The sequence below is a fragment of the Pongo pygmaeus genome, chromosome 6 (assembly GCF_028885625.2).
Source record: "Pongo pygmaeus isolate AG05252 chromosome 6, NHGRI_mPonPyg2-v2.0_pri, whole genome shotgun sequence".
NCBI lineage: Eukaryota > Metazoa > Chordata > Mammalia > Primates > Hominidae > Pongo > Pongo pygmaeus.
In genome coordinates this window covers 127,815,234-127,838,032 of record NC_072379.2, presented here as the reverse complement: position 1 = coordinate 127,838,032, position 22,799 = coordinate 127,815,234, and the positions used below count along the sequence as shown (strand labels likewise).

General features: G+C 50.6%; 2 protein-coding genes across 11 annotated transcripts in view; one reads left to right on the top strand and one right to left on the bottom strand.

Moving 5' to 3' along the window:
* Positions 1-5,184, top strand: part of TNPO3 (transportin 3) — a 98,669-nt gene extending 93,485 nt beyond the window's left edge. For all 3 annotated transcript variants that reach the window (XM_054497233.2, XM_054497234.2, XM_054497235.2), the window contains exons 22-23: positions 2,056-2,147; positions 3,996-5,184. In XM_054497233.2, the coding sequence (XP_054353208.1) occupies positions 2,056-2,116 (61 nt within the window). In that variant the 3' untranslated portion in view covers positions 2,117-2,147; positions 3,996-5,184. The remainder of the gene's footprint in view (positions 1-2,055; positions 2,148-3,995) is intronic.
* Positions 5,185-9,345: 4,161 nt separating this feature from the next.
* Positions 9,346-22,308, bottom strand: IRF5 (interferon regulatory factor 5). 8 transcript variants are annotated; one of them, XM_054497229.2, is made up of 10 exons: positions 18,500-20,246; positions 17,936-18,081; positions 17,084-17,289; positions 13,337-13,526; positions 12,810-12,871; positions 12,317-12,350; positions 11,853-12,143; positions 11,267-11,659; positions 11,059-11,177; positions 9,350-10,814 (listed from the first exon to the last, which is right to left on the bottom strand). In XM_054497229.2, the coding sequence occupies exons 3-10, from the start codon at positions 17,276-17,278 to the stop codon at positions 10,569-10,571; spliced, it is 1,530 nt and encodes a 509-aa protein (XP_054353204.1). In that variant the 5' UTR covers positions 17,279-17,289; positions 17,936-18,081; positions 18,500-20,246; the 3' UTR covers positions 9,350-10,568. The 8 variants fall into 8 exon arrangements, with proteins under 8 accessions (XP_054353199.1, XP_054353200.1, XP_054353204.1 ...); XM_054497224.1 differs by lacking the exons at positions 17,936-18,081; positions 18,500-20,246 and adding an exon at positions 21,302-21,425 and having other exon boundaries at positions 9,346-10,814; XM_054497225.2 differs by lacking the exon at positions 18,500-20,246 and having other exon boundaries at positions 9,346-10,814; positions 17,936-18,207.
* Between the last annotated feature and the right edge of the window lie 491 nt (positions 22,309-22,799).

The following is a 22,799-nucleotide window of genomic DNA, read 5'->3' as shown; positions in this document are numbered from 1 at the left end:
GAAAACAAAACAAAACAGAAGTCTCTTGAAGAAGGGTAAAATTTAAAACATGTAAGACATTAGGATAGCAAAAAAATCTCAGTCTCCAGCACTGTCCTAAGTTTCAGGGTTTTCTATTATCCTAGTCCCTTGTAATAACACACCACATAGCAACTTCTCTTGGGTTACAGATCTTCCTCCTTCCTGACATTGGGAGCATGAGTGATATGGGCTCACATACCCTGGCTGCCTCCTTAACAGTCAGTATTAATTTGGAAGTAAAATGAGAAATGTAACACTTTAATTGAAGCTTATTAAATCCGCAGAGGTAATGGCAATTCCAATAAAGCCAAAAGACCTTTCTCATTTCCTTTCTTTTTTTCTTTTTTTTTGAGACAGGGTCTCACTCTGTTGCCCAGCCTGGAGTGCAGTGGCACAATCATGGGCCACTGCAACCTCAACCTCCCCAGCTCAGGTTATCCTCCTGCCTTAGCCTCATGAGTAGCTGGGACCGCAGGTGTGCACTACCACACCCAGCTAAGTTTTAAATTATTTGTAGAGACGGGGTCTCCCTGTGTTGGGATTACCAGCATGAGCCACTGTGCCTGGCCACCTGCCTTACTTTCATTACATTTTAAGGATGGAGAGACTAGAAGAAAGTTTCTAGAATGTTCTGTTGAATCAAGTCATGGGGTCTAAGTCAAGGTTCTTAATGATGTTTCAGAACTTATAATGGATGGGGAAATCTGGATGTAGGAACCTAAGTGGATAGCTCTATTTTCACCTTTTCTGTTGGATCACTTAGAGCAGTTTCCTCCCCTGGTGTTTAACCATTATGAGATGGAAAGTGTGTTTTTATCTTCATTGAATCCTAGGCTGTAGGCACTGGTATCTGAGTTAGTTAGTTGAGCCAGGGAGAGGGCCACAGGAAGGCAAGCATATTAAGAATTGCTTCCTGGTCGGGCGCGGTGGCTCATGCCTGTAATCCCAGCACTTTGGGAGGCCGAGGCGGGCGGATCACAAGGTCAGGAGTTCGAGACCAGCCTGGCCAACATGGTGAAACCACATCTCTACTAAAAATACAAAAAATTAGCTGGGCGTGGTGGTGGGCACCTGTGATCCCAGCTACTGGGGAGGCTGAGGCAGGAGAATTGCTTGAACCTGGGAGGCGGAAGTTGCAGTGAGCTGAGATCATGCCATTGCACTCCAGCCTGGATAATATGAGTAAGACTCCATATCAAAAAAAAGAAAAAAAAAATGAAGTGCTTCCTTCTCCACTGCTTTAGCTTAGCCTCATGTTCATTTAGCAAAAACTGTTATGAAGACAGATACAGTAGAATGAAGCTGGCATCAGCTGGTTTCTTGGTGACAGTTTTGGACAAAGGGAGGAGGTCGGGGGGCTTTTGAAAAAACAGGGTCAGATGAATGTTGGGCTATTCATATCACATAGGCGTCTCTTGCTTCGTCTCTCTTTCTACATGCTTTAACCCTTTCCTCTCTCCCTCCTCCTCCCACAGGAGGAAATCCTGAGCAGCCTGTTCAACTAGAAAATCAATGACTGGTGGAGACTTAGTTGCTAGACCGGCCTTTGTAAACAAAATCTATCTTTGGAAGAGAATGAGGAAACTTATGAGAGCCTTAGCAACCAAGTGTTGTTGTAGCAGCCTACATTTATTGAATACTATTTTGTTCACTGCTCTATTTTCATAAGCACTCTGTATTTGGACGATTTTAATCCTCTAAACAGTGTTATGAAGTAGATAATATTAATAGATGAGGAAACTGAGACAAAGATTGATAACGTGTTCAAGGGCACAGTGGAGCCAAGATTCAAACTCGGGCAGTTTGTGTCCAGAATCCACCCTTTGAAGACCATCAAGCTTACAACTTTTCTCATATATAATAATTTTTGCCCTGAATTACAGAAAGATCTGAAGGCAGGGTCGCTCAGGAGACGATGGAGAGAGCTCCTAGAAGAGTTGGGACGGTTCTCAGTGTGCCCCAATGTTGCAATTGTTTTTCAGCATATTCTGTATTTCTCCTCAGTCAAGGACCAATCTACCTTTTCTTTTCTAGTGCTGAGGAATGTAAGCAAGTTTGCTGGGCCTTGCGAGACTTCACCAGGTTGTTTCGATAGCTCACACTCCTGCACTGTGCCTGTCACCCAGGTGAGGATACATAGTTCCCAGCTTTTCTCTGGACTGCCGGGGATGCCTGGGAATGGGGATAGGTTTTAATGCCTATCATGGGACCGGTCTTATAGCTAGAGTCAGGGAAGGACTCAGCAGTTTAACTGTGGTGAACAGCTGGAATATACAGGGCCCGGATTTTCTTGGGGCCTGGGCAGCCAGTAATTGTCAGTGTCTTTGGGGTACCATTTTCACCTCCATACGAAAGTAACTGTTACACAGTGCATTGAAACATTTTCTTCCCCCTTCCCCTTACAGACACTTCTAAGATGGTAAGTGTACATGGCAACAAACAAATAAGTATTTTTAACCTGGCCACTTTGGCGAAAACAACCTCAAGTTGACTGTTACATGTGGTGCCATTCTCCTAAAACTGACCCTCCAGATGTAATGAGCAAAGAGCTTATTCTTATCACTTTTATGACCTGAATGCTGAAGTGCTAGGTGTTGACCAGGGCAGGAGGTATGAATTGAATATCCCTTATCCGAAATGCTTGGGATTTCGGAGGAAAAAACACTTTCAGAAGTGTTTTTCAATTTTGGATTTTTTGGGATTTTGGAATATTTGCAGGATGCACACCAGTTGGGCATTCCTAATCCAAAAATCCAAAATCCAAAATGCTCCAATGGTCATTCCCTTGATGGTCATATCAGCGTTCAAAAAGTTTCAGCTGTGGAAGCATTTTGGCTATTCAGGTTAGGGATGCTTGGCCCTTACAGGAAAGGAGGAGCATCTTTGGCTCCCCATGAGCACTTTTCTCCACGTGCTTTCCGTCTCCTGATTCTGAAGCAAAGCAAGAAGCTTAGCTGAAAGGAGTGGGTAGTAGAATTTGGGTGCCAGTTTCTTGATGGAGAGAAGAAAGGCAGCTCTCCTCTAAGCCCACCCTTTGATGTCTCAAGGTGAGTTTCTTCTCCCAGGAGGCAATTCTTGATGAATCTGTAGCACTCACTGGTAGTTTCTGTGTTAAATGTATTCGTAGGTAAAGGTGATATTCAGCAGTGCCTTGCCACACCCAAAATCATTTCTCAACTTTGATTGTTTTAGTGAGTAATAATATCATTTGGGATGTCCCGGTTTTGCATGGTGTCTGGGTTAGCTGACATTGATACACCTCATAAGGTTGCTCATGGACAGCTGTAGGTGTTCATGGTTAACTTTTATTGTGCCCTTACTGTGTGTCAGGGTACTGTTTTAAGTGTTTTAGATGTATTAACTAAGATAATCCTCATCTGCTTTTCTGGATTTGTTACTATTTTTCCCATTTTACAGATGAGGAAATTGAGGTTCAACAATGTTTAACAATTTGCCTGACAGTTATTGGTGGAGCCAGAATTCACATGTAGATATTCTGGTACCAGAGTCCTCACTTTGAACCACTCCGCTTAATACAGTATCCTCTCGATAGCATCTAAATTGGTGTTTTGTTTTGTTTTCAACTGTTATTAGTAGGCAAAGCCTTCTTTCAAAATAAAATCGACATGAAGCCTGTGGGATTTAGCAGACTGAGGCAAAGCTTCCCTGGTTGCTTTGGAATGGGAGGCCTGGACCTGCTGGCTCTTTGCCCTCCTGACACATCATCCCTTGTTTCCACAGCACACTCAGCATTGGAAGCACACTGCAGATGGTGTCTCATTAAAGCAGTAGCTCCCTTAAACCCACAAGTTAAAACGCCAGACTTTTATTTATTTATTTATTTTTTCTGAGTTCTTATGGCAGACTTCAGAATGAGGTACCTGAGGAAATATGGAACCCTCTGCCTTAAGGCTGATTTTACTAAATGCTCTATTTTCTGGTGCAGTTATTGACTGTCTTATCTCTTTTGTCAGGAATGTCTTTTTTAATTAGAAGACAGGAAGAAAACAAAAACCAGACTGTGTCCCACAATCAGAAACCTCCGTTGTGGCAGAGGGGCCTTCACCGCCACCAGGGTGTCCCGCCAGACAGGGAGAGACTCCAGCCTTCCGAGGCCATCCTGAGGAGTTCCTGTTTGGGGGTGTGAGGGAAAATCAGCGCGGATTTTAAAAAGATGGCTGTGGCCTGCCCGGCGTGGTGGGAGGGGAGCTGGTTTACTGGTGAACTTTCTAAAAGGAAAAATAATTTTAAGTAAAGAAAAAAGAAAAAAAAGGAAGACTAAACAGAAACCAGAACTGAAACATTCACCTGGTAGCAAATGATACATGCACGCACGCACACATACACACAGAAGCGCCAGTGCGCACGTGTACACGGAAAAACAAAAGGACAAGCTTTCTGTGAAACAAAATATTTACTTAGGGATAATGTGGGGATTCACGTGAATTAAATAGCTGCAATTGGAAGAAGAGGGTCAGGGTCATTTGTTCAGGTTTTCTATTGTTTTGTCCTCTCCTCTCTTACCCTTCCTTCTCTTTCTCTCTCCCCTCCTTTTAAATGCAAATGAGTAGAAATTTCTTATACCTTCCCCAGCTGTTTCTTCCCACCTTTAGAGTTGTTTAGACAAGGAGGAGTAAGCAAGGAACTTGTTCTGCTTTCTATTGTGGTCACATTGGTGATGCTCAGGACCTGCCAGGGTCAGAATTTATGGATATCTGAACCCTGACCCCGTTCATTCTCTCAGTCCACTTCCAATCCACATCAGATTGTTGTCTGCCTTGGAGAGAAGAGCCAAAACTGGGGTGGGTGGGGGGTGCAGGATATAAATGTATAAGTTTTTGTTTTTTAAGGTTTTTTTCTTAGTGAGTTATTCACCCACAGACATGAGAGAAAAAAAGAGGGAGGGTGTGTGGAGAAAAAATGTTTACAGGGCTAACAAGGGATGACGTGTCATTTAGTATTTTACTAAAAAGTGTGGAAATGACTTGATTTTAAGGGGAGGGTGAGGCCGAAGAGGGAAGCCCAAAACAGATCTTAATGTTTCAAAGGAGTGCAGCCCTTCACAGCCATCAGATATGAGGGCACTGTTCTGTCTGGTGTTGTAGCCATCTCAAGAACAAATCAACAGCAACAAAAGAAAAAGAATAAATTTTTAAAATTTAACCAGTGTTTCTTTGTTTTTACTTTCATTCACTGCCTTGTAGCTCGGAAATGGTTCAGCTAGACTAGCTATGGAAGCAGCCTTTGGTACCTGATAGACATCTGGGGATGGAGTTGAAAGGGCAGGCCCCTGCCCTGATGCCACAGACCCTTCAGACTTCAGGGAACTGGCTCATTCTGCACTTTTTATTCTCCTAATTCACACCAAAGCTCATCCCGCTTACATTTTACCCTTTCGTGTAGCCTCAGTGGGAAAGGGAGTTGGGTTACTCTTTCAGTTAAACAGTGTGGTATGGTTTTTCTACTATGGCCACCCAAGTAGACAGTTCCCTGACCTACAGATTTATTGGTCTTTAAAAAAAAAAAAAAACTTTATTGAAGTATCATTAACATAATTTGCATGTCTTTAAGGTATACACTTTGATAAGCTTTGACATAAGATACATCCATGAAACCGTTATCACAATCAGGGTAGTGAACATACTCTCTATTTCCAAAAGTTTCCTTGAACCCCTAGGTAATCTCTCTTTCCTGCCTCTTCCTATCCATCCCCATTTCCACATAACCACTGGTTTGTTTTCTGTCACTGTAGATTAGTTTGCATTTTCCTGAGTTTTTAATAAATGGAATTATAACAGTCTGTTATGGCAATTGGGCTTTGAGCTAATAACTGCAGAGCTGTGTTCTAATGTGATACATCTGGCAGTGTTGTTGATATACTGACACTTCTCTGCCTTTTCTTTGCCTGTCACTTTAGCTTTTTCACTCCTGGGCATAAATCCTCAAGCTACAGAACAATAGGAATTGGTGAAACAAATCTTCCAGCATAACATCAGTGGTACACAGGGTTTTAATCTCTAAAGAGGCAATATTAGAAGGAGAGAAAAAAACTTGAGTGTTTAGAGTGATATCAGATTCCAAGGATCAGCACATTACCCCAGCCATCCCTCTCATGCTCTGGCTAAATAATAAAACCTTTTTAAGTTTTGTCCAACCATAGGTCCTTGAAATAACCAGTTGATTTTGCTCTGTTTAAGGAATTTGGCTGTTTTCACAGGAAATTGTGTGGGGAACTGAAAAAAACGTGTGGAAGACTGAATGCAGCCCTCCCCAGCCACTGAAAAACAGCATGTGGAATGCATATCTAAAGCTATAGCTTTGCAAACAGCCCTGTGTTGTTAATGGTGTCAGAACCTCACTGCTTACTTAAGCCTTACAGATTATTTGAAAGGGCTGCTCTGAAACTTTCGGCAGAGCAAGGTTGCCCATCTAGATTTTAATTTAAAAAGGAACTGTTCAGGATCAGCTCACCTAATGGAGATGCTGTGTTTCTGCATGGCATTGTCTAGTAGAAATAGGATGAGTATCTCCCGTCCATGTGGGCAGGTCAGCTAACTGCACCTGAACTTGCCTAAGTCATCTCCCCACAGAATTGTCTGTTCCGTGATAGGATTAGCCATGAGATGTTGGTCATGATTATGTGGAGCACAGATCATCAGCATTGGGGCTATTTCCAGCAAGACTGTACTAAAACACAGTAACTTGTAATCCTTATGTATCTGAAGGGAATTGTTACAAAGAACAATAACTGAGAATGCACACCTAAGACATAAAGGAAATTGTGCTTTTGAATGGCATCAACATTCATGAGTTTATGTAAATGTCTACCTTGTGTGACCCTGATTTAAGTGAATCATAAGATGAAAGCCAAAACCAAGAGGCCTTAAAGGTTCAAGGTTTTGCAACAAGATGTGCCTGATTCTTTGGGATAGATTACCAGCAAATGAGAAAATTGCCTTCCAAGAATGCTCGTTCAGCAAAAATGGGAAAAGCCATTGATATCTTCTACTCTACAGAGACTGAAAAGGGTAGGTTTTTTTTTTTTTTCCTTTCCTTTCCTTTTCTTTCTTTTTTTTTTTTTTTGAGACGGAGCCTTGCTCTGTTGCCCAGGCTGGAGTGCAATGGCGGGATCTCAGCTCACTGCAACCTCTGCCTAATGGGGTCAAGCGATTCTCCTGCCTCAGCCTCCCGAGCAGCTAGGATTACAGGCACCCACCACCATGACTGGCTAATATTTGTATTTTTAGTAGAGATGGGGTTTCACCATGTTGGCCAGGCTGGTCTCGAACTCCTGACCTCGTGATCCGCCCACCTCAGCCTCCCAAAGTGCTGGGACTACAGGCTTGAGCCACTGCACCCGGCCAGGATAGTTTGTGTCAAAGAGCTGAAAGTCTTAAAAAGGGTATATTTAGTTGGTTATAAGAATGAACTTGGTGGGGACAAGGAGCTTGAAAGAAGGGAGAGAAACTGCTGGGGCTAAAGGGATGCATTCATCCCCAGGGTGTGGGCATCAAAGTCCTGTGGGTTCCAACTTAAGCTCCAGCACAGGCCACCAGAGCAGCCAAAAGCTACTACCAAGGGGAGCCCTAGCCTGGCTTGGGAGCAGTGAATTGTACCACACACTGGCCTGCCTTTACCTCTGGAGTTTGTTACATATGTCACTTCTGGATGTTCATCCACAGCTGGCTACTACAACACAGAGATCTATAAGTGACAGCCAGGTTTTTTATTGCTGTTTTCATTTTATTTTTAGGAAACCAATTAATACAAACTCAGGGAAGATTGTTGGCAGTTACTCAACTGCTAGCAGTACCTGGGGAAGTCAGCCCACTCATGGTCGCGAGGGGCACCTGGCCCTTGCAAGCCTCCCCAGTTCATCTACACTCAGTCTCCCTGCTCCACCATTCATCAAGGGTTGCAAACTCAAATGCCCTTAGGGACACGGAGAGCAGTGGAAGGAAGCAGGCCAGGAGAGGACCGTATTGAACTGGGAGAACATTCCCCATCCAGAGCTCCAGCTGATTATTGCCTTTGAGGAATGTATGACGGTGTTTTCATATTTGCCAGTTTTTTGGAAGAAGCTGGAAACCAGGTATGTGACATCTCCCTTCTCCTAATCTCAAAACATTGACAATTTCGAGAGGGAATAGAACTGCACAGGCCTGTGAAGAAAAAAGGTGCACACCTTTGTAAATGATTGAAAACTAAGACTAAAGACAAAAGGAGCACTACATAATCACTGTACTTTAGTTGGTGAAGTTTAAGAGGATGCAGGTGAATAATACTAAAACCACTGTACCTGTGTACATACAGAACATCAGGGAGGATGAAGAGTAACTTTATGATAGAGGAACCTATCACTACCTCAGTCAGAAACAGTGATAAATCAGGTTAATTGTATGCACCCTTGATATGATGTAGTGGGAATGATGCTTCACCTCTGTGGTCTTCCATACAAAAACCATGAGAAACAGGTGGGGCACAGTGGTTCACACCTGTAATCTCAGCTGTTTGGGAGGCCACGGTGGGAAGATCACTTGAGGCCAGGAGTTTGAGACCAGCCTGGGCAATATATCGAGACCAGGTCTCTTAAAAAAAAAACAAAGCAAGCCAGGTGTGGTGGTGTGCACCTGTAGTCCCAGCTATGTGGGAGGATCATCTGAGCCCAGGAGTTCAAGGTTGCACCATGGCACTCCAGCCTGGGCAACAGAGCAAAGACCCTATCTCTAATAGCAAATGAGAAATACATCAGATAAGCCCAAACTGGGGGACATGCTTTAAAAAATGGCCAGTATTCCTCAAAACCATCAAGACCAAAAACAAGAAAAGTCTAAGAAACTGTCATAGACCGGAGGAGTCTAAGGAGACGTGACAAGTGAATGTAATGTGATATTTTGGATAGTATCCTGGAACAGAAAAAGGATATCCGAAAAACTCATGAAATCCAAATAAAGAAATTGAGTTCATAGTAATTGTCCACGTGGTTTCATTATTGTCACAAGTGTGCCATAGTAATGTAAGATGTTAACAATTGGAGAAACTGTGGGTCCACAGGAACTCTATTAGGAACTTTTCCATAAATCTAAAACCATTGTAAAATTGTTTATTTAAAAAAATCTGTACAGGCCACTTAACCATTTGAAAAGCTACTCAGCCTTGCTGATAATGAGAAGTGGCACTGAGATACTAGCTCACCTGTCAGGTTGGCAAATATCCAAACAGTGACAATATATTCTGTGGATGAGGCTGTGGGGCAAGGTATCCTTGAACACTTATGGGGGTTTAATCATTTTGTGTTGCTGTAAATGAAGACCCGAGGCCGGGTAATTTATACAGAAAAAGGTTTATTTGGCTCACAGTTCTGATGGCTGGGCATCAAGATTGGGCATCTGCACCTGGTAAGGGCCTTGGGCAGCTTCCACTCAATGGCTGAAGGCAGAAAGTGGGCTGAAGTGTGCAGAGATGACACAGATGAAGTGAGGGGGTAGGTGCCAGGCTCTTTAACAACCAGCTCTGGGGGGGACTAAGAGTGAGAACTCACTGTCCCCACCTCGGGGGACAATATAATAAATATATCAGGACGATTTGCATGCACTGCCCTAATACATTTAATAGCACAGGAATATACACAAGAGAGTGACAGATTTGAATGGTCCCAAATGCAGCTGCAATGCTAGCCCACCCTTTTTCACCATTTCTTATGGGAAAACTGATTCTGACAGTTTTCCAGACTGTGCACACATTTAAAATTCCACACCCTTGCTTCAGCCAGCTTCCTCCTAGAAAGCAAAGCCAGCCAGGTGAGTGTTTATGAAGGCCCAACTGACTCATCAGCCCAGAAGCCAGGCCCTCCCAGTGCCAATGGTCGCAAGCTGGGGGCAAGTGCTTGGGGAGTGGGCCAGCTGGCATCCGAAACAGGGCCTGGTGGAGCAGCATGGGAGCAACTGGTAGTAGAAAAAGAAAAGAAACAGCTGAGTCTATTTTTAACATTTATTAATCCAAAAATACATAAAAATTATTTCTGCTTCAGGTTCTTGGACTCTCAAGAAGGGGGGTAGCTGCCAGCCTTGAGCATCTGATATGATACCTAAGTGCTCACTCATATTATCTCAGAGGACAGGCAGATGAGGAAGTAAGGCTCAAACCAGGGAAATCAGGGCCATGCCCTGCAGAGGCCCCGTGGGCGGACTTGGCCCACAACACTCTGGCTTTTTTTGCCGGAGGAAATGGGGCAATCACAAGAGTGGGCCACCCTTAGGCAATTCCTCCTATACAACTAGGCCCCAGGGTTGGGGGAGTTCCTTCCCTGCTCATGGCTGAATTTCTCGAGAGCCAGGCTGACCAGACCAGAGACAGCCCAGGAGAGAAAGGCCCAGGAAGGCAGGGGCTCGGGCCTTTCTCCCTCTCCTTCTTGGCCCAAATCCACTTCCAGGAAACCCAGAGGTAGGACCCTGCAGCCAGCCAGGTGCTCACCCGGGCTGTCACATCTCCTCATCAGTCCGCACTGCCACCCAGGAAGCCAGGGCCAGTCACCATCTGCAGCCTTGTTATTGCATGCCAGCTGGGTGCATAGGCCAGGGCCCCTGGCCAACACCAAGGCCTGCCCCAGGAGGGGCCTGGGCCACAGGCTGCAACCGCTGCTGGGACTGCCAGATGTGATGGAGCTCCTTGAATTGCTCCACCATGCGGTCTTTGAGGTCTGGGTTTGAGATCTGTAGCCGAATACTATCAGCTGACCAAGATAGCTCCCCTGAGAACATCTCCAGGAGCAGTCGAGCTGCTACAGGCACCACCTGGGAGGCAAAGAGGAGATGGGACAGGGAGACCCGTGGCAGGGCTGCCAGATCCAGCTGTGCATGAGGGCAGCCATCAGGGGTGAGTAATAGACTGCATTCTCCGGCTCTGAGCCTTGATGGTCTCTGGTGGCCAAGTTCACACTGCTCAGGGAGCCCTGAGCCTCCAGCCTGGGGCAAGGGCCTAGCCCCAGGATTCCCCAGTTTTCAAGCCAAGGCCGACTTTGGGGCAGGGGAGATGTACCTGTACAGTAATGAGCTTCTTCTCTCGGGGTTTGCGGTCAGGCCATTCTTCCCCAAAGCAGAAGAAGATCTCGAAGGGTGGCGGGGTGTTAGTCTGGCCCTTTTGGAACAGGATGAGCTCTGCATCAAAATCAAGGTCCCTAGTCAGAGGCTGGAACCACGCCCCTGGGCAAGAGGCGGCCAGGAGGATCACAGCTTTGAGCCCTCACCATTGAGAAAATGCTCCAGGCTGAAAAGCTTGGTCTTGACCTCCCGCTGGATGGGGTTGGGGCATGAGTCATGGGCTGAGGCACAAGGCCCGCTCCAGAACACCTTGCACTGACACAGGCGGATGGCATAAAGGTCCTGGCCCTGTAGCTGGAGGATGAGCCCGCGGTCCAGGACATCCAGCAGCTGGTTCGTGTAGAAGCGCTGCTTGTCGCTGGGGATGTCCTCGGGGCTGGGGAAGCGCACTTGCTCCAGGCTTATGGGGCCAAAGAGTTCCACCTGCTCCTGGGTGGCCTCCAGCTGGCTGTAGAAGAGCCGGCAGCCATGGGGGTTGCTGATGGTGAGGGCCCGGGGTGGCCGCCCCCGGTACTGAAACTTGATCTCCAGGTCGGTCACTGTGGGGCAGAAGACAGGCCCATCCCATCCTTGAGCCCCACGCCTCCCCATTCTGCAGCCCAGTGGCCAGGCCCAGCCCCATCCGCTCTCCCACTTTCCCCACCCAAGGGAGTCCAGCACCCTCCACCCTCCTTGCCAATCCTACCCCAATCCCCCAGCACTGCTTCCCCGTGCCCAGCCATGGGTCCTTACGAGGCAGCATGTGGGGGCTGATCAGCAGGTCTGGCAGCAGCTGTTCGCCTGCAGGGGGCAGGCTGGCAGCCAGGGGCCCAGGCTCCAGGACCTCAGGGAGAAGCTCCCTGAAGCCAGGAGGGTTGCCAGGGGGAGGAGCCAGGGGGCTGGGGTCCGGAGCAGGGGGACCCAGCACCACGGGCGGCTGCAGAGTGGGCGGCTGCAGAGTGGGTGGCTGCAGAGTGGGTGGCCACTTGACATCCTCTTTGAGTAAAGAATAGGGTGCCATGTGGGGGCTAGACTGCACTGCATCTACAGAGAGTGCGTGTGGATGGCTGTCAGTGCCACCTCCACGAACTGCCTCCCGGGCACACCTCCTCCCAGCCCTGAGCCACCCCAGCCTCCCATCAGCCGCCTCCCAGGTACCTATGGTACCTGTAGGTTCTCTGTATACTAGACCCCCAACCACCACCTCCCGGCCCCACCTGTGAGGCTCAGGCTTGGCAACATCCTCTGCAGCTGAAGGGACACCACCAGCAAGGGAGGGAAGAGATGGGAGAGAAAGGAGGACAGGTTATTCCACTGACCTGGGGCTGGGGAAATAACAGGGGAGAACCATGAGGCAACTCCCCTAGCCTCAGTTTAGCTCAGGCAAGACCCTGCCTCCGGTCCCAGCTCGTCCATCCCAGGCAGATCAGAAAAGCCCTTTGCCTCACTTTCCTCATTTGCCTTCTGCGGGGAGTCAGACCTACCAAGCCCCAACTGCTGCGTGGGTCACACAACAGGGTAATGACAACGCCCTGGGAAGGAGCAGGTGGGGACTGTGCTCCTATCATTCAGAATCCCAGGAGAAGAAACAAGGAGAACCATTGAGAGGGCCACGGGGCTTCATGGGAGTGGGGCTGCGGAAACCTAAGGCCGATGGGGACAGCAGAGAGCTCGTCCAGGGCTCCACCTGCCTCCTCACCCCACACTCACCTCTTCCTCTTCTTCCTCCTCCTCTCCTGCACCAAAAGAGTAATCCTCAGGGGGCTGGGAGTCTGCACAGCAGGGAGAGAAAAGCAGGGCAGTAAAGGAGTCAATGTCAGAGGAGGAGCAAGATCCCCCGAGAGGCTGCCTGTAGCTCCTGTGCAGCTTCTGCCCTCCCCAAAGCTGCCCCAACACAGGGCGAGGTGGAGGGCACAGCCACCAGGATTGGGAAAGACCTCCCCGACTCCATGGGCCATGAGACCTAGGCTGGAGCCAGAAGCCAAAACAAGGGCAATGGTAAGGAAGAAGCACCCAGGTCCCTGACTGCACGCCAAGCCATTCCTGATCTGCCAGTGACCCATCCCAGCCACTCTTGGAAGCCCTGGGTGTCATGACCTAGTGGGAGCCCCCGCATCGTGTCCTGGACCACTGCCTGCTAGAGGGGCCCTTGGCCTGCCTGCACCCGAGAGCTCATGGCTGGGGGCCGAGACATTGCACAGCCTCCCAGGTGGCCCACAGAGGGCTAGGCCTGATACCTGTGGGAGCAGGGCCATTGGAGCAGACCTCGTAGATCTTGTAGGGCTGAGGTGGCATGTCCCGGGGCCCGTCGTAGATGAGGCGGAAGTCCCGGCTCTTGTTAAGGGCGCAGCGCAGGTTGGCCTTCCACTTGGCCGGATCGGCTTCATCTACGCCTTCGGTGTATTTCCCTGTCTCCTTGGCCCAGGCCTGGGGCAGGAAGAGATAGCCGACCACAGAGAACCTCGTCCCTACCACAGCCCCAGTCTGCCTCCTGTCCCATAGAAGACTCTACTGTGTGGGGAGAACTTCAGCTTCAGGCTGAGCCTCGCTGAGCTCCAGACCTGGTTTGCAGCGTGGGAGTCTGCCACAGTCCTGCCCCAGCCCTCAGGCTTCCAGCAAGCTACATGAAATCTAGGGGCTATGTGATGGATCCATAGTCCCTGCTCCTGGGAGGGTGAATCAGTGTGATCTCTAAGGAGGACAGCGTAGGGGATAAGGGTGAGCACCCTGGAGCCAGGCTGGGTTTGAATCTGGAAGTGCCCCCCGCCAGCTGTGTGCCAGGCCACGTCACTGCCTCCCTTGGTCTTGATCTCCTCACAGTTGCCCACCTCATGGAGTGGCAGCGAAGACTCAAAGCGTTGATGTTGGCTGGGCACAGTGGCTCACACCTGTAATCCCAACATTTTGGGAGGCCAAGGTGGGAGGACCGCTTGAGCCCAGGAGTTGGAGACCAGCCTAGGCAACATAACGAGACTCCTGTCTTTACAAAAAATTAGCTGGGCATAGTGGTGGGTGCCTGTGGTCCCAGCTACTCAGGAGGCTGAGGTGGGAGGACTGCTTGAGCTGGGGAGTTCGAGGCTGCAGTGAGCCATGATTATGCTCTGCACTCCAGCCTGGATGACAGAGTGATACCCTATCTCAAAAAAGATGAGGGGAGTTGATGTCCGTAAAGCACTCAGAGCTATACCTGCACGTAGCACAGGCTTGAGACACTGGAGCTGTTGGTATTATTTTGAATGGCAATTAGGTGAGGTGAGGGTTACCGTTTCTTTCTACCTTTTAACCCAGCTATTTGATTTCTAGGAATTCATCCTAAATATCATAGAAGCATTCACACAAAATATTGCACATACAAAGTTATTCGCAGCAGTACTGTGTGTAAAAGATGACCCAAAATACCCAATGCAACATCCATCAATGAGGGGCTGGTGAAATTACGGCCAACCCACTGAGTGAAAAATACTGGGCAGCACAAAAAAAGAAAAAGCAGGAAACTGTTTATAAGCTGACATGTAGCAATTGTCAAGAAGTATTAAGTCTAGACAAATATGCAGATATCTAGCATTTCTTATGAAAAGTAGAGGAAAGGATAGTGCATATTTGCTTATATGTGCATAAAAATCTCTCAGGAAGGCTAAACAAGAAAATGACAACACGGCTGCCTCTAGGGAAAGGCTAGGGAGGGGAGTGGGTGGTGATGAACCAGGGAAGGAGGGAGACTTTTTGCTCTAAACCATTCTATGCCTTTTAATGTTGAATTTTGTGACTGTATTACCTATACAAAAATAAGAAATGGATTAGCAAAAGAATTTTGGAAAGGTGAGGATCAAGCCCAAAAACTAAGAAAATATGTATCCAAAGTTTTAAAAAATAAGCATTGCCTTTGACCCAGCAATTTTCAACTCTAGGAAATCAACCCCCAAAATAATTGAGGATGAAAAAAAGGGAAGCATTAAGACAGCCTACATGACAATGTGGTTTTTAAGTTCAGGTTTTAAAAGCAACTCAAGTATCCAAAAACCAAGACTCAGTGACCAAATTGTGCTAAACCATTCCAGTGGAAATTCTACAGTCACGAAAAGTGATGTGGACGTATGTTGGAAAGGAAAGCTGATCCTGATATTGGGTGAAAAAAATCCAGGTTATAAATCAAGATATATCACTTGATTCCAATTTTGCATTCCATATACACACATGTGCAAAAAAAATGAAAATGTAAGCAAAAACTATTATGCTAGGTATGTCCTAGCATTAAGATTACTGGAGAGAGCACAGTGGCTTGCGCCTGTGATACCAGCTACTCAGGAGGCTGAGGTGGGAGGATCACTTGAGCCCATGAGCTTGAGACCAGCCTGGGCAACAAAGCGAGACCTCATCTTTACAAATATCAAAATCAAAAAATTAGGCTGGGCGCAGTGGCTCATGCCTGTAATCCCAGCACTTTGGGAGGCTGAGGCAGGTGGATCATGAGGTCAGGAGTTCAAGACCAGCCTGGCCAAGATGGTGAAACTGTCTTTACCAAAAATACAAAAAAAAAAAAAAAATTAGCCGGGCATGGTGGCGGGCACCTGTAATCCTAGCTACTGGGGAGGCTGAGGCAGGAGAATTGCTTGAACCCAGGTGGCAGAGGTTGCAGTGAGCTGAGATTGTGCCATTGCACTCCAGCCAGGGTGACAAAGCAAGACTCCGTCTCAAAAAAAAAAAAAAAAAAAAAATTAGCTGGGCATGGTGGCATGCACCTGTAGTCACAGCTATTCAGGAAGCTGAGACTGGAGGATCACTTGAGCTGAGTTGGAGGTTGCAGTGGGCTATGACTGCATCACTGCTCACCAGTGGTGCAACAGTAGGCAACAGAGCAACACCTCATCTCTTTAAAAAAAAAAAAAAAAAGAGTATATATGTATAGTTGTAATATGTCAATTAAAAAAAAAAGAATGGGCCGGGCACAGTGGCTCACACCTGTAATCCCAGCACTCTGGGAGGCTGAGGTGGGTGGATTGCTTGAGTCCAGGAGTTCGAGACCAGCCTGGGCAACATGGCAAAGTCTCTACTAAAAGTACAAAAAATTAGCCAGGTGTGGTGGCAGGCACCTGTAATCCCAGATACTCAGGAGGCTGAGATGGGAGACTCACCTGAGCCTGGGAGGTCGAGGCTGCAGTGAGCTAGCTGAGATCGCGCCACTGCACTCCAGCCTGGGTGACAGAGTGAGACCCTGTCTCAAAAAAAAAAAAAAAAAAATTGGAACCTGGTCAACACTGTGAGGCCCTGTCTCTAAAAAAAATTAGAAAATTAAAAAATTAAAAGATTGATGATGTATGTGAATCATATATTAAAAACAGTTTGTTCTCAACACAAAGAAATGACAAATGTTTGAGATTATGGATATGCTAAGTACCTGATCTGATCACTGTACTTATCAAATCATCACTGTGTACCCCATAAATATATATTAATTTAAAAATAAAATTTTTAGAAAGATGATGGATGATTGTTGGCTTCCTTTAGTGTATGTGTGCACTGAACAAGTCCTCATGAGTAATAGGAGTGAGACGAGCAAAGAGTGAGTAGGACGAGTTATGGGAAGGCCTTCTGGGGACCCTCAGTCCCCACATTGCTCTAGGGTGCAGGTTAGAAAAGATGTGCCCTAGGCCAGGCATGGTGGCTCATGCCTGTAGTCCCAGCTACTCAGGAGGCTGAGACAGGAGAATCGCTTGAACCCAGGAATCAGAGGTTGCAGTGAGATGAGATTGTGCCACTGCACTCCAACCTGGGCTACAGAGCGAGACTCTGTCTTAAAACAAAAAAGGAAAAAGGTGTGCCCTGTGTCTACGTCTGCATCCCCTTAGTCCAGGCCCGGCATCAGCAGCAGCACGGTAGCTGGGCGGATGGCCAGCCTTGAGGAGCTGCCTGTGTGTGTTATGTGCGCTCCTCTTCTGGGGACAGGGTGCCCTGGAGGTCCAGCCAAGCTCCTCCCTGGGGCTTACCTTGAAGATGGTGTTATCTCCATCCTGGCTGGGACCATGCCTCGTGGCATGCCTCCAGGGGATGCAGAATAATTTCTTTTCCCCGTTGACCCATTGAAGCCCTGGGTACTGGCAGCTGTTCACCTGGGCCACCAGCCAGGGCTTCAGCCGCACACGGCGGGGTGGGGTGGGAGCCACTGGGATGGACTGGTTCATGGCAGAGGGGTCTGCAGGAGAAAGCCAGAGGGGAGCCTCAGCAGGTCTGCAGGTGGATGGGGACAGGGTGCTCAGAGGTCAAGCTATGGACCACAAGGGATGGTCTCTCCAGTCCATCTAGGTATTTAAGGCCAATTCTCTTTTCCAAGCATCAGCTTTCTTGTCTAGTGTCATGGAATTTCGTGTTTGGAGGAAGGGAAGGAGAGTTACGAGTTAGTGAATGCTGCGGGCGCAGCCCCAGGTGCCCTTTACCAGGCGGAGGCATCCATTCTCCAACTGCTAACAGCAGCGAGCAGCCCGTTGGCCAGAGAACTGCCTTCCACTACTCACACCATAGGTTAGGCCCACCCCTCACTCTTGGGGGGCAGCCCACAGCCAGTGACTGCCTGACACCAAAAGCCTGGCTGTCTTGTCTCAAGCTGGTTACCTGGGGCAGCGAGCGCTCTGTGGGATCAGCCTGAAGACAGCCTCCTGCTCAGTCTACACCCCTGGTTCGATTCTTCCCTGCCCAAGTTTTCTCACCCTCCATCCCCTGAGAGTTCCCTCTGGAGATGCCCTCAATAAGAATCTCATCTGGAGCTCCCAAGGACACCTGCCTTCGGAGGAAAGCAGTTTCTCAACATCTTTAGAGAAATCCCATCAACCAACTCAACCTACCTCCAATGACAGCGGCCACCAAACAGATGTTACCTCTCTAGGGCCTTTCATCTAGGTTCTTGGTCCTCCCCCTTCTCCTCCTACTGGACACGTATTCAGGTAGCACTTAGGAAGGCCCTAACACCTGCCAGAGCCTGTTAGGAAGGCTGCAGGAAACAGAAGCCACAGCTCTAACTGCTACCTACCCAGGGGCATGAGCCCTGCCTCCCAGGCCACAGCTTCACTGCCTCCCTGGAGTCAGGCCAGAGGGACCCTGCCTCCTCCCCTCCACCTGCCCAACTCCCTCTCCAGCCCAGAACCGGAAACTCTCCACAGTCCTGAGCCCCCTTCTGTCCCTCTCCTCCCCTTACCCATGCTCTTGGCCCTTCACTTGAGACCCCTGGGTGGAAGACAGAAAGGACTGGGTCATTATACAGCACAGCCCATCAGAAGTGAATGTGTCGCTCAGCAAGTAAGGAGCAAAGGTTCGAGCTGAACTCCCTGTGTCTGGGCCTGCTTGGGCCTTGCAGCATGGAGCCTCAGTTTCCCCTGAAATTCCCTGCCCAGTACCTTTTGGGGTTGTACCTGCCTAGTGCCGCCTCTGAGCTGCTACTGTCTCACATTGCAGGCCTCCCTCAGAGCCCAGCTCTGCTGCCACCAACTCAGGAGAGGTAAGGCTGGCCCTTGCCTGGCCCAGGGGCTGGGACAGGGAGGTGTTCAGAAGGCTCCAGCCCTGCCCTGGCCTCAGAACAGGCGGGCTCAGTTCCGCTTTCTGTCCCAGCCTCCACCCGGCCCCAGGGGAAACGAAAGTGGCTAGACCGGGACAACTCAGAAACCAGACTCACTGTGGGCTGAGGGAGGGAGCCTAGTGGGTACCCCAGACCAAATTTCCAACCCCCACCCAGAGCTGTTCCCCGCACCCCAAACTTGCAGACAGTCTTTGTGCATTTAGTGTGGTTTATAACATGGGTGTGCACCCACCCATATTTGTATCTGTAGACCCCTGAGAGGCCTTGGCCCTAGAATAGAGGGGTGCCAGTCACCAGCAGCTCACAATTCTGGCCGAGCGAGGCTGGACAGAGGAAGCTTTGTCTGCGCAGAATGGGGGAGAGCTTCCCTGATGACCCCCTAGGCTGAGGCCATGCAGGCGCTAGTGCCGTTGGGGAGATCAGAGGGTCCGACTGCCTGCCCCCTGCTGTCAGTCCAGCAGTCTGGCCCTGACCAACACAGCTGTTTAATACACAGCAAGGTTTTGAAATGACAACTCCGGCCTCAGTGTCAAGAGGGCCGCCTCCATACAGGCAGCTTAGGGAGGAGTGTGGAGAAGGAGCTCCCGTGACAAGCCCTGTTGTGATGAGCGACAGTCTGTCCACCACGCCACAGAAGGGACTCAGCCTCAAGGCTTTTGCCTGCAGCTAGGTCCACACGAGCTCTAACCCGAATAGCATCCATCCTCCCAGAAGCTCCTTCCTGCCCAGAAAAGGGCTCGGTCTGATTCAGACCACCCCAATCAAGGCCCATGACTTTGGAAGTTCAGTGTCAGAATAGGTCTGCCTGCCAGGCTCCGGAGGCTCTGGGTGAAATGTATAGAGCCCTAGACCTAAGTCAACGGACCTGAGCCCCGGAAAGTGGGGAAATCCAACAGCCTGAGGAAGCCCCTACGAGTGTGTGAGGCAGTGAAGCATCCAGTGGGCAGCCCTAGAGGACCTGCTGAGGTGGGGCAAGCCCACAGCTCACCCCAGGGCCCTGCTGGAGTCCCAGGAGACAGTGCCCCCACCACCACCCAGGAGCTGCAATTCATGGGCACCAGGGACCCACTAGGGGAGGAAGTGCCACAGCAGTCCTAGTAAGAGTGGCCAGACAGCAGGCGCCCTGCTGCTCCCAAGGTTGGTCTGGGTCACATGTCTCCTTGCAAACCCACACCCAGCTCGGGGAGAGGACAAGGGGTTCCCTGTACAGGCCCTGACCCCAAATCCCACCCCTCCGGGTGAGCTGCCCACACCCTGGGCCCTGCTGCCCACCTGGTCCAGACAGGCTGAGGCTCTGGGGCAAAATGTGCCCGGAAAGAAGCTTCTTTCGGCTTCCTCCCAGGGTCAGGGTAGGGGAAGACCAGGGTACAGGGGAAAAACCCCAATGTAGGGCCTTTAGATACAAAGGGGTGATTTCCCAGTGCTTCCCTAGACTCTTGGAACCCCTCAGCCCCAGCACCCCAGGCCCCATAACTACTGGGGGTGGGGGCAGGAAGGGGAGGTCCTGCCAGAGGGCCTCCTGAGGGGCTACAGTTTCCTACATCGATACAGCCGAGCCCTCTCTAGTTCTGGTCACTTATCCCCATTCCGGGCCCTCGAGGAGCCCGGGCCCAGCCCAGTCCTCCGCCCCTGCTCCCCCCTCCCCTCCGCCCCCACCCCTCCCGCGTGCTCCGCTGGGGCACACCCCCTGGGCCAGTCCGCGGAGCCACCCCCACCTCCAGGGTCAGCCTCTGGACCTCTCCTCCTGCTGCTGGAGGAGCAGCACCCTGCTGTGTTCAGCAGCGTGGCCGTGAGGCTGGGAAAGTCCCCCACTCCAGCCTCTGCTCCCGGGTACCCGCTCCCGCCCCTCCCGGGGTCCGGAGACAACCATCTCCCCACGCATCCCGGCCACGCTAGCCTCACTTTTCCTCCACGTTTAGCCTCTTCATTGTTGCCTTCTTAAGTTCTGGGACAGGACCTAAGGAAACCAGCCCAGGAACTATTGCGCCCCATCCTTTTCCGCTGCTCGGGGGACCAGAGTCTACCATTCCCGGCCGCGAGCCCAGGGACGGAGCCTCTACCTGACACCATCTTCCCTCAAACTCTTGCACAGTTCCTGCCATTGGCCTGAAGATCCCGGGGGATGAACGCTTTAACCTCAACCTCTTTTCCGAAAGGGTGAGGGTGGCCCGGTAAGAGCAAGGGCGAGTGCATCGAAAGTAAGGATCCGGCCTCGCTCATCTGTGGCCCAAGCCAGCCTCCAGCGGGGCGCCTGGGAGCCCCCATTCTGGGCGATGGCGAGCGGGAGGGAGAGCAGCAGAGCCGGCGCACCCCCGCAGCGGTGCCTACTCCGCCGCCTGGGTCACGAGGCTCCCCGGGCGCCAGCACCCCAAACTGATCGGGGCGTGGGAGGCGCCTTGGAAGTCCCAGGCCGGCGGGGCGCACCCTGCTGTAGGCACCCACCAGAGCTCGGTCTCCAGGCGCAGCTGGACGCGGACCCCGCCCTACTCCAGTCTTCATCCCGCCGCCCGCAGGTGCCTGGGGGGCGCGGGCCCCAGTCTAGGCCTAGACTTGGGGGCAGTAGCCGGCACCGCTCCCGCCACCCTCGGGGCGCGCCGGGCGGGGACGCAGAGGGGAGAGCGCGGCGGCCGGGACCCACCTGTCTGCGGTGCGCCTGCGTGGCTGTGCCCGGGAGCACCGGCCGGGCGGCGGGACCAAGCTGAGCTCTGCCCAGGCTGCGCCTCCCGCCGGTCCGCCAACCTGCCGGGCACTTCCGCGTCTTGCCGCCCCCGCCCCTGGGCAGCTGCTGCCGAGCTCCGGGCGCGGGCAGTGCCCCGCCCCGCCCCGCGAATCCACTCCGGGCCCCGCACTGACTGGCAACTGCAGACCCGGGCTGAGCCTCGGGCCAGGCCCAGGGCCTCCAGGGAGATGCCAGACGGCGCGGTGCCCTAGACTGGCCACTGGCTCTTTTGGCAATCTGGAACCGCAAAACTGTCATTTGACAACCCCGTACCTCCGGCTGCAGTGCTCGGTTGGGCCCTGGGAGAGGGTGGGGTGCTTCCCCACTCTGGTCCTCCGGGGCTGCCCACAAATGAGGGTGCAGTGTGGCCGACCCACAGCCCCAGGCCCTCCTCTCGCCTGCCTGCACCCCTGGCGAGGGTGGCTCTCGCCCTAGAACACAGTCGCTGCCCCCAGGATCCAGACACCCCTTCCAGATGTGCTTGCAGGTGGGAATCCTCTAGTCACTCTGTGCCTTTCTCATCCTCAACCCCTGCACCTGTCTCACCCCAGCTCCCCTCCTAAGTCGCCTTCCAGTCATCTCAGGGGCAGCGGCGTGGTCGCCTGTCCCACCTCCTCTCACTACTACCTTGACCGTCCACCTGTTGTTCTGAACCGTTTTCGATTCCATAAAGAACCTCACCCCAGAGCCTCCACCTTCACACCTCCTGTTCCTTCTCCTGGAATGTTCTTTGCTTGGTAACTCTTGCTCTTCAAAATTTCTGTTTCTGAAATTTTCAGCATCACCTTCTCTGGAAAGTCTGCCTTGACTTCCCCTCCCAGGTGGGGTTCCAGGGTGCAAATAGCTTCCTGGTTGATTTTGCTTATGATTTTGTTATGGATTGCCAGGGGTTTGGTCTAGGTCTGGCTGCTCACCGCACAGAAAGCCTATCACTGAGACCGCGAGTATTGCCAGGGAAGAAGGCTTTCTTCTGGTGACATCAGCCAGTGAGCTGTTGAGAGGGGAGATAAACCTCCAATCCATCCCTCCCCTTGACTAAAGTTAAGGACTTATATTGCAGGGAAGGAAAACAGGAGGGACAAGGAAGAGGAATTGGTCAACAGGCAGCAGGTGTACTGATGTAAGTGTCTCAAGCTTCAGTTCTATGAGCATCTGGCTTTTTGGAAAATTCGGCGGGTTTCAGTTTTGATGTCTGATTTCCACTCTAATCAGCGTACTCAGGAACCTCCCTCCTGTCGTTTCATTATTTCTTTTCTTTTCTTTTCTTTTTTGATATGGAGTCTTGCTCTGTCACCCGGGCTGGAGTGCAGCAGTGCGATCTCAGCTTACTGCAACCTCTGCCTCCCCGGTTCAAGTGATTCTCCTGCCTCAGCCTCCCAAGTAGAGACTGGGTTTCACCATGTTGGCCAGGCTGGTC

Excerpts from the sequence above, each read along its gene's own strand:
- IRF5 (XM_054497226.1), bottom strand. The coding sequence starts at position 17,278 with ATGAACCAGTCCATCCCAGTGGCTCCCACCCCACCCCGCCGTGTGCGG. Across the intron at positions 13,527-17,083 it reads GAGATAACACCATCTTCAAG|GCCTGGGCCAAGGAGACAGG; the intron begins GTAAGCCCCAGG and ends TTCCTGCCCCAG. Across the intron at positions 12,144-12,316 it reads GCCAAGCCTGAGCCTCACAG|ATGCAGTGCAGTCTAGCCCC; the intron begins GTGGGGCCGGGA and ends CACTCTCTGTAG.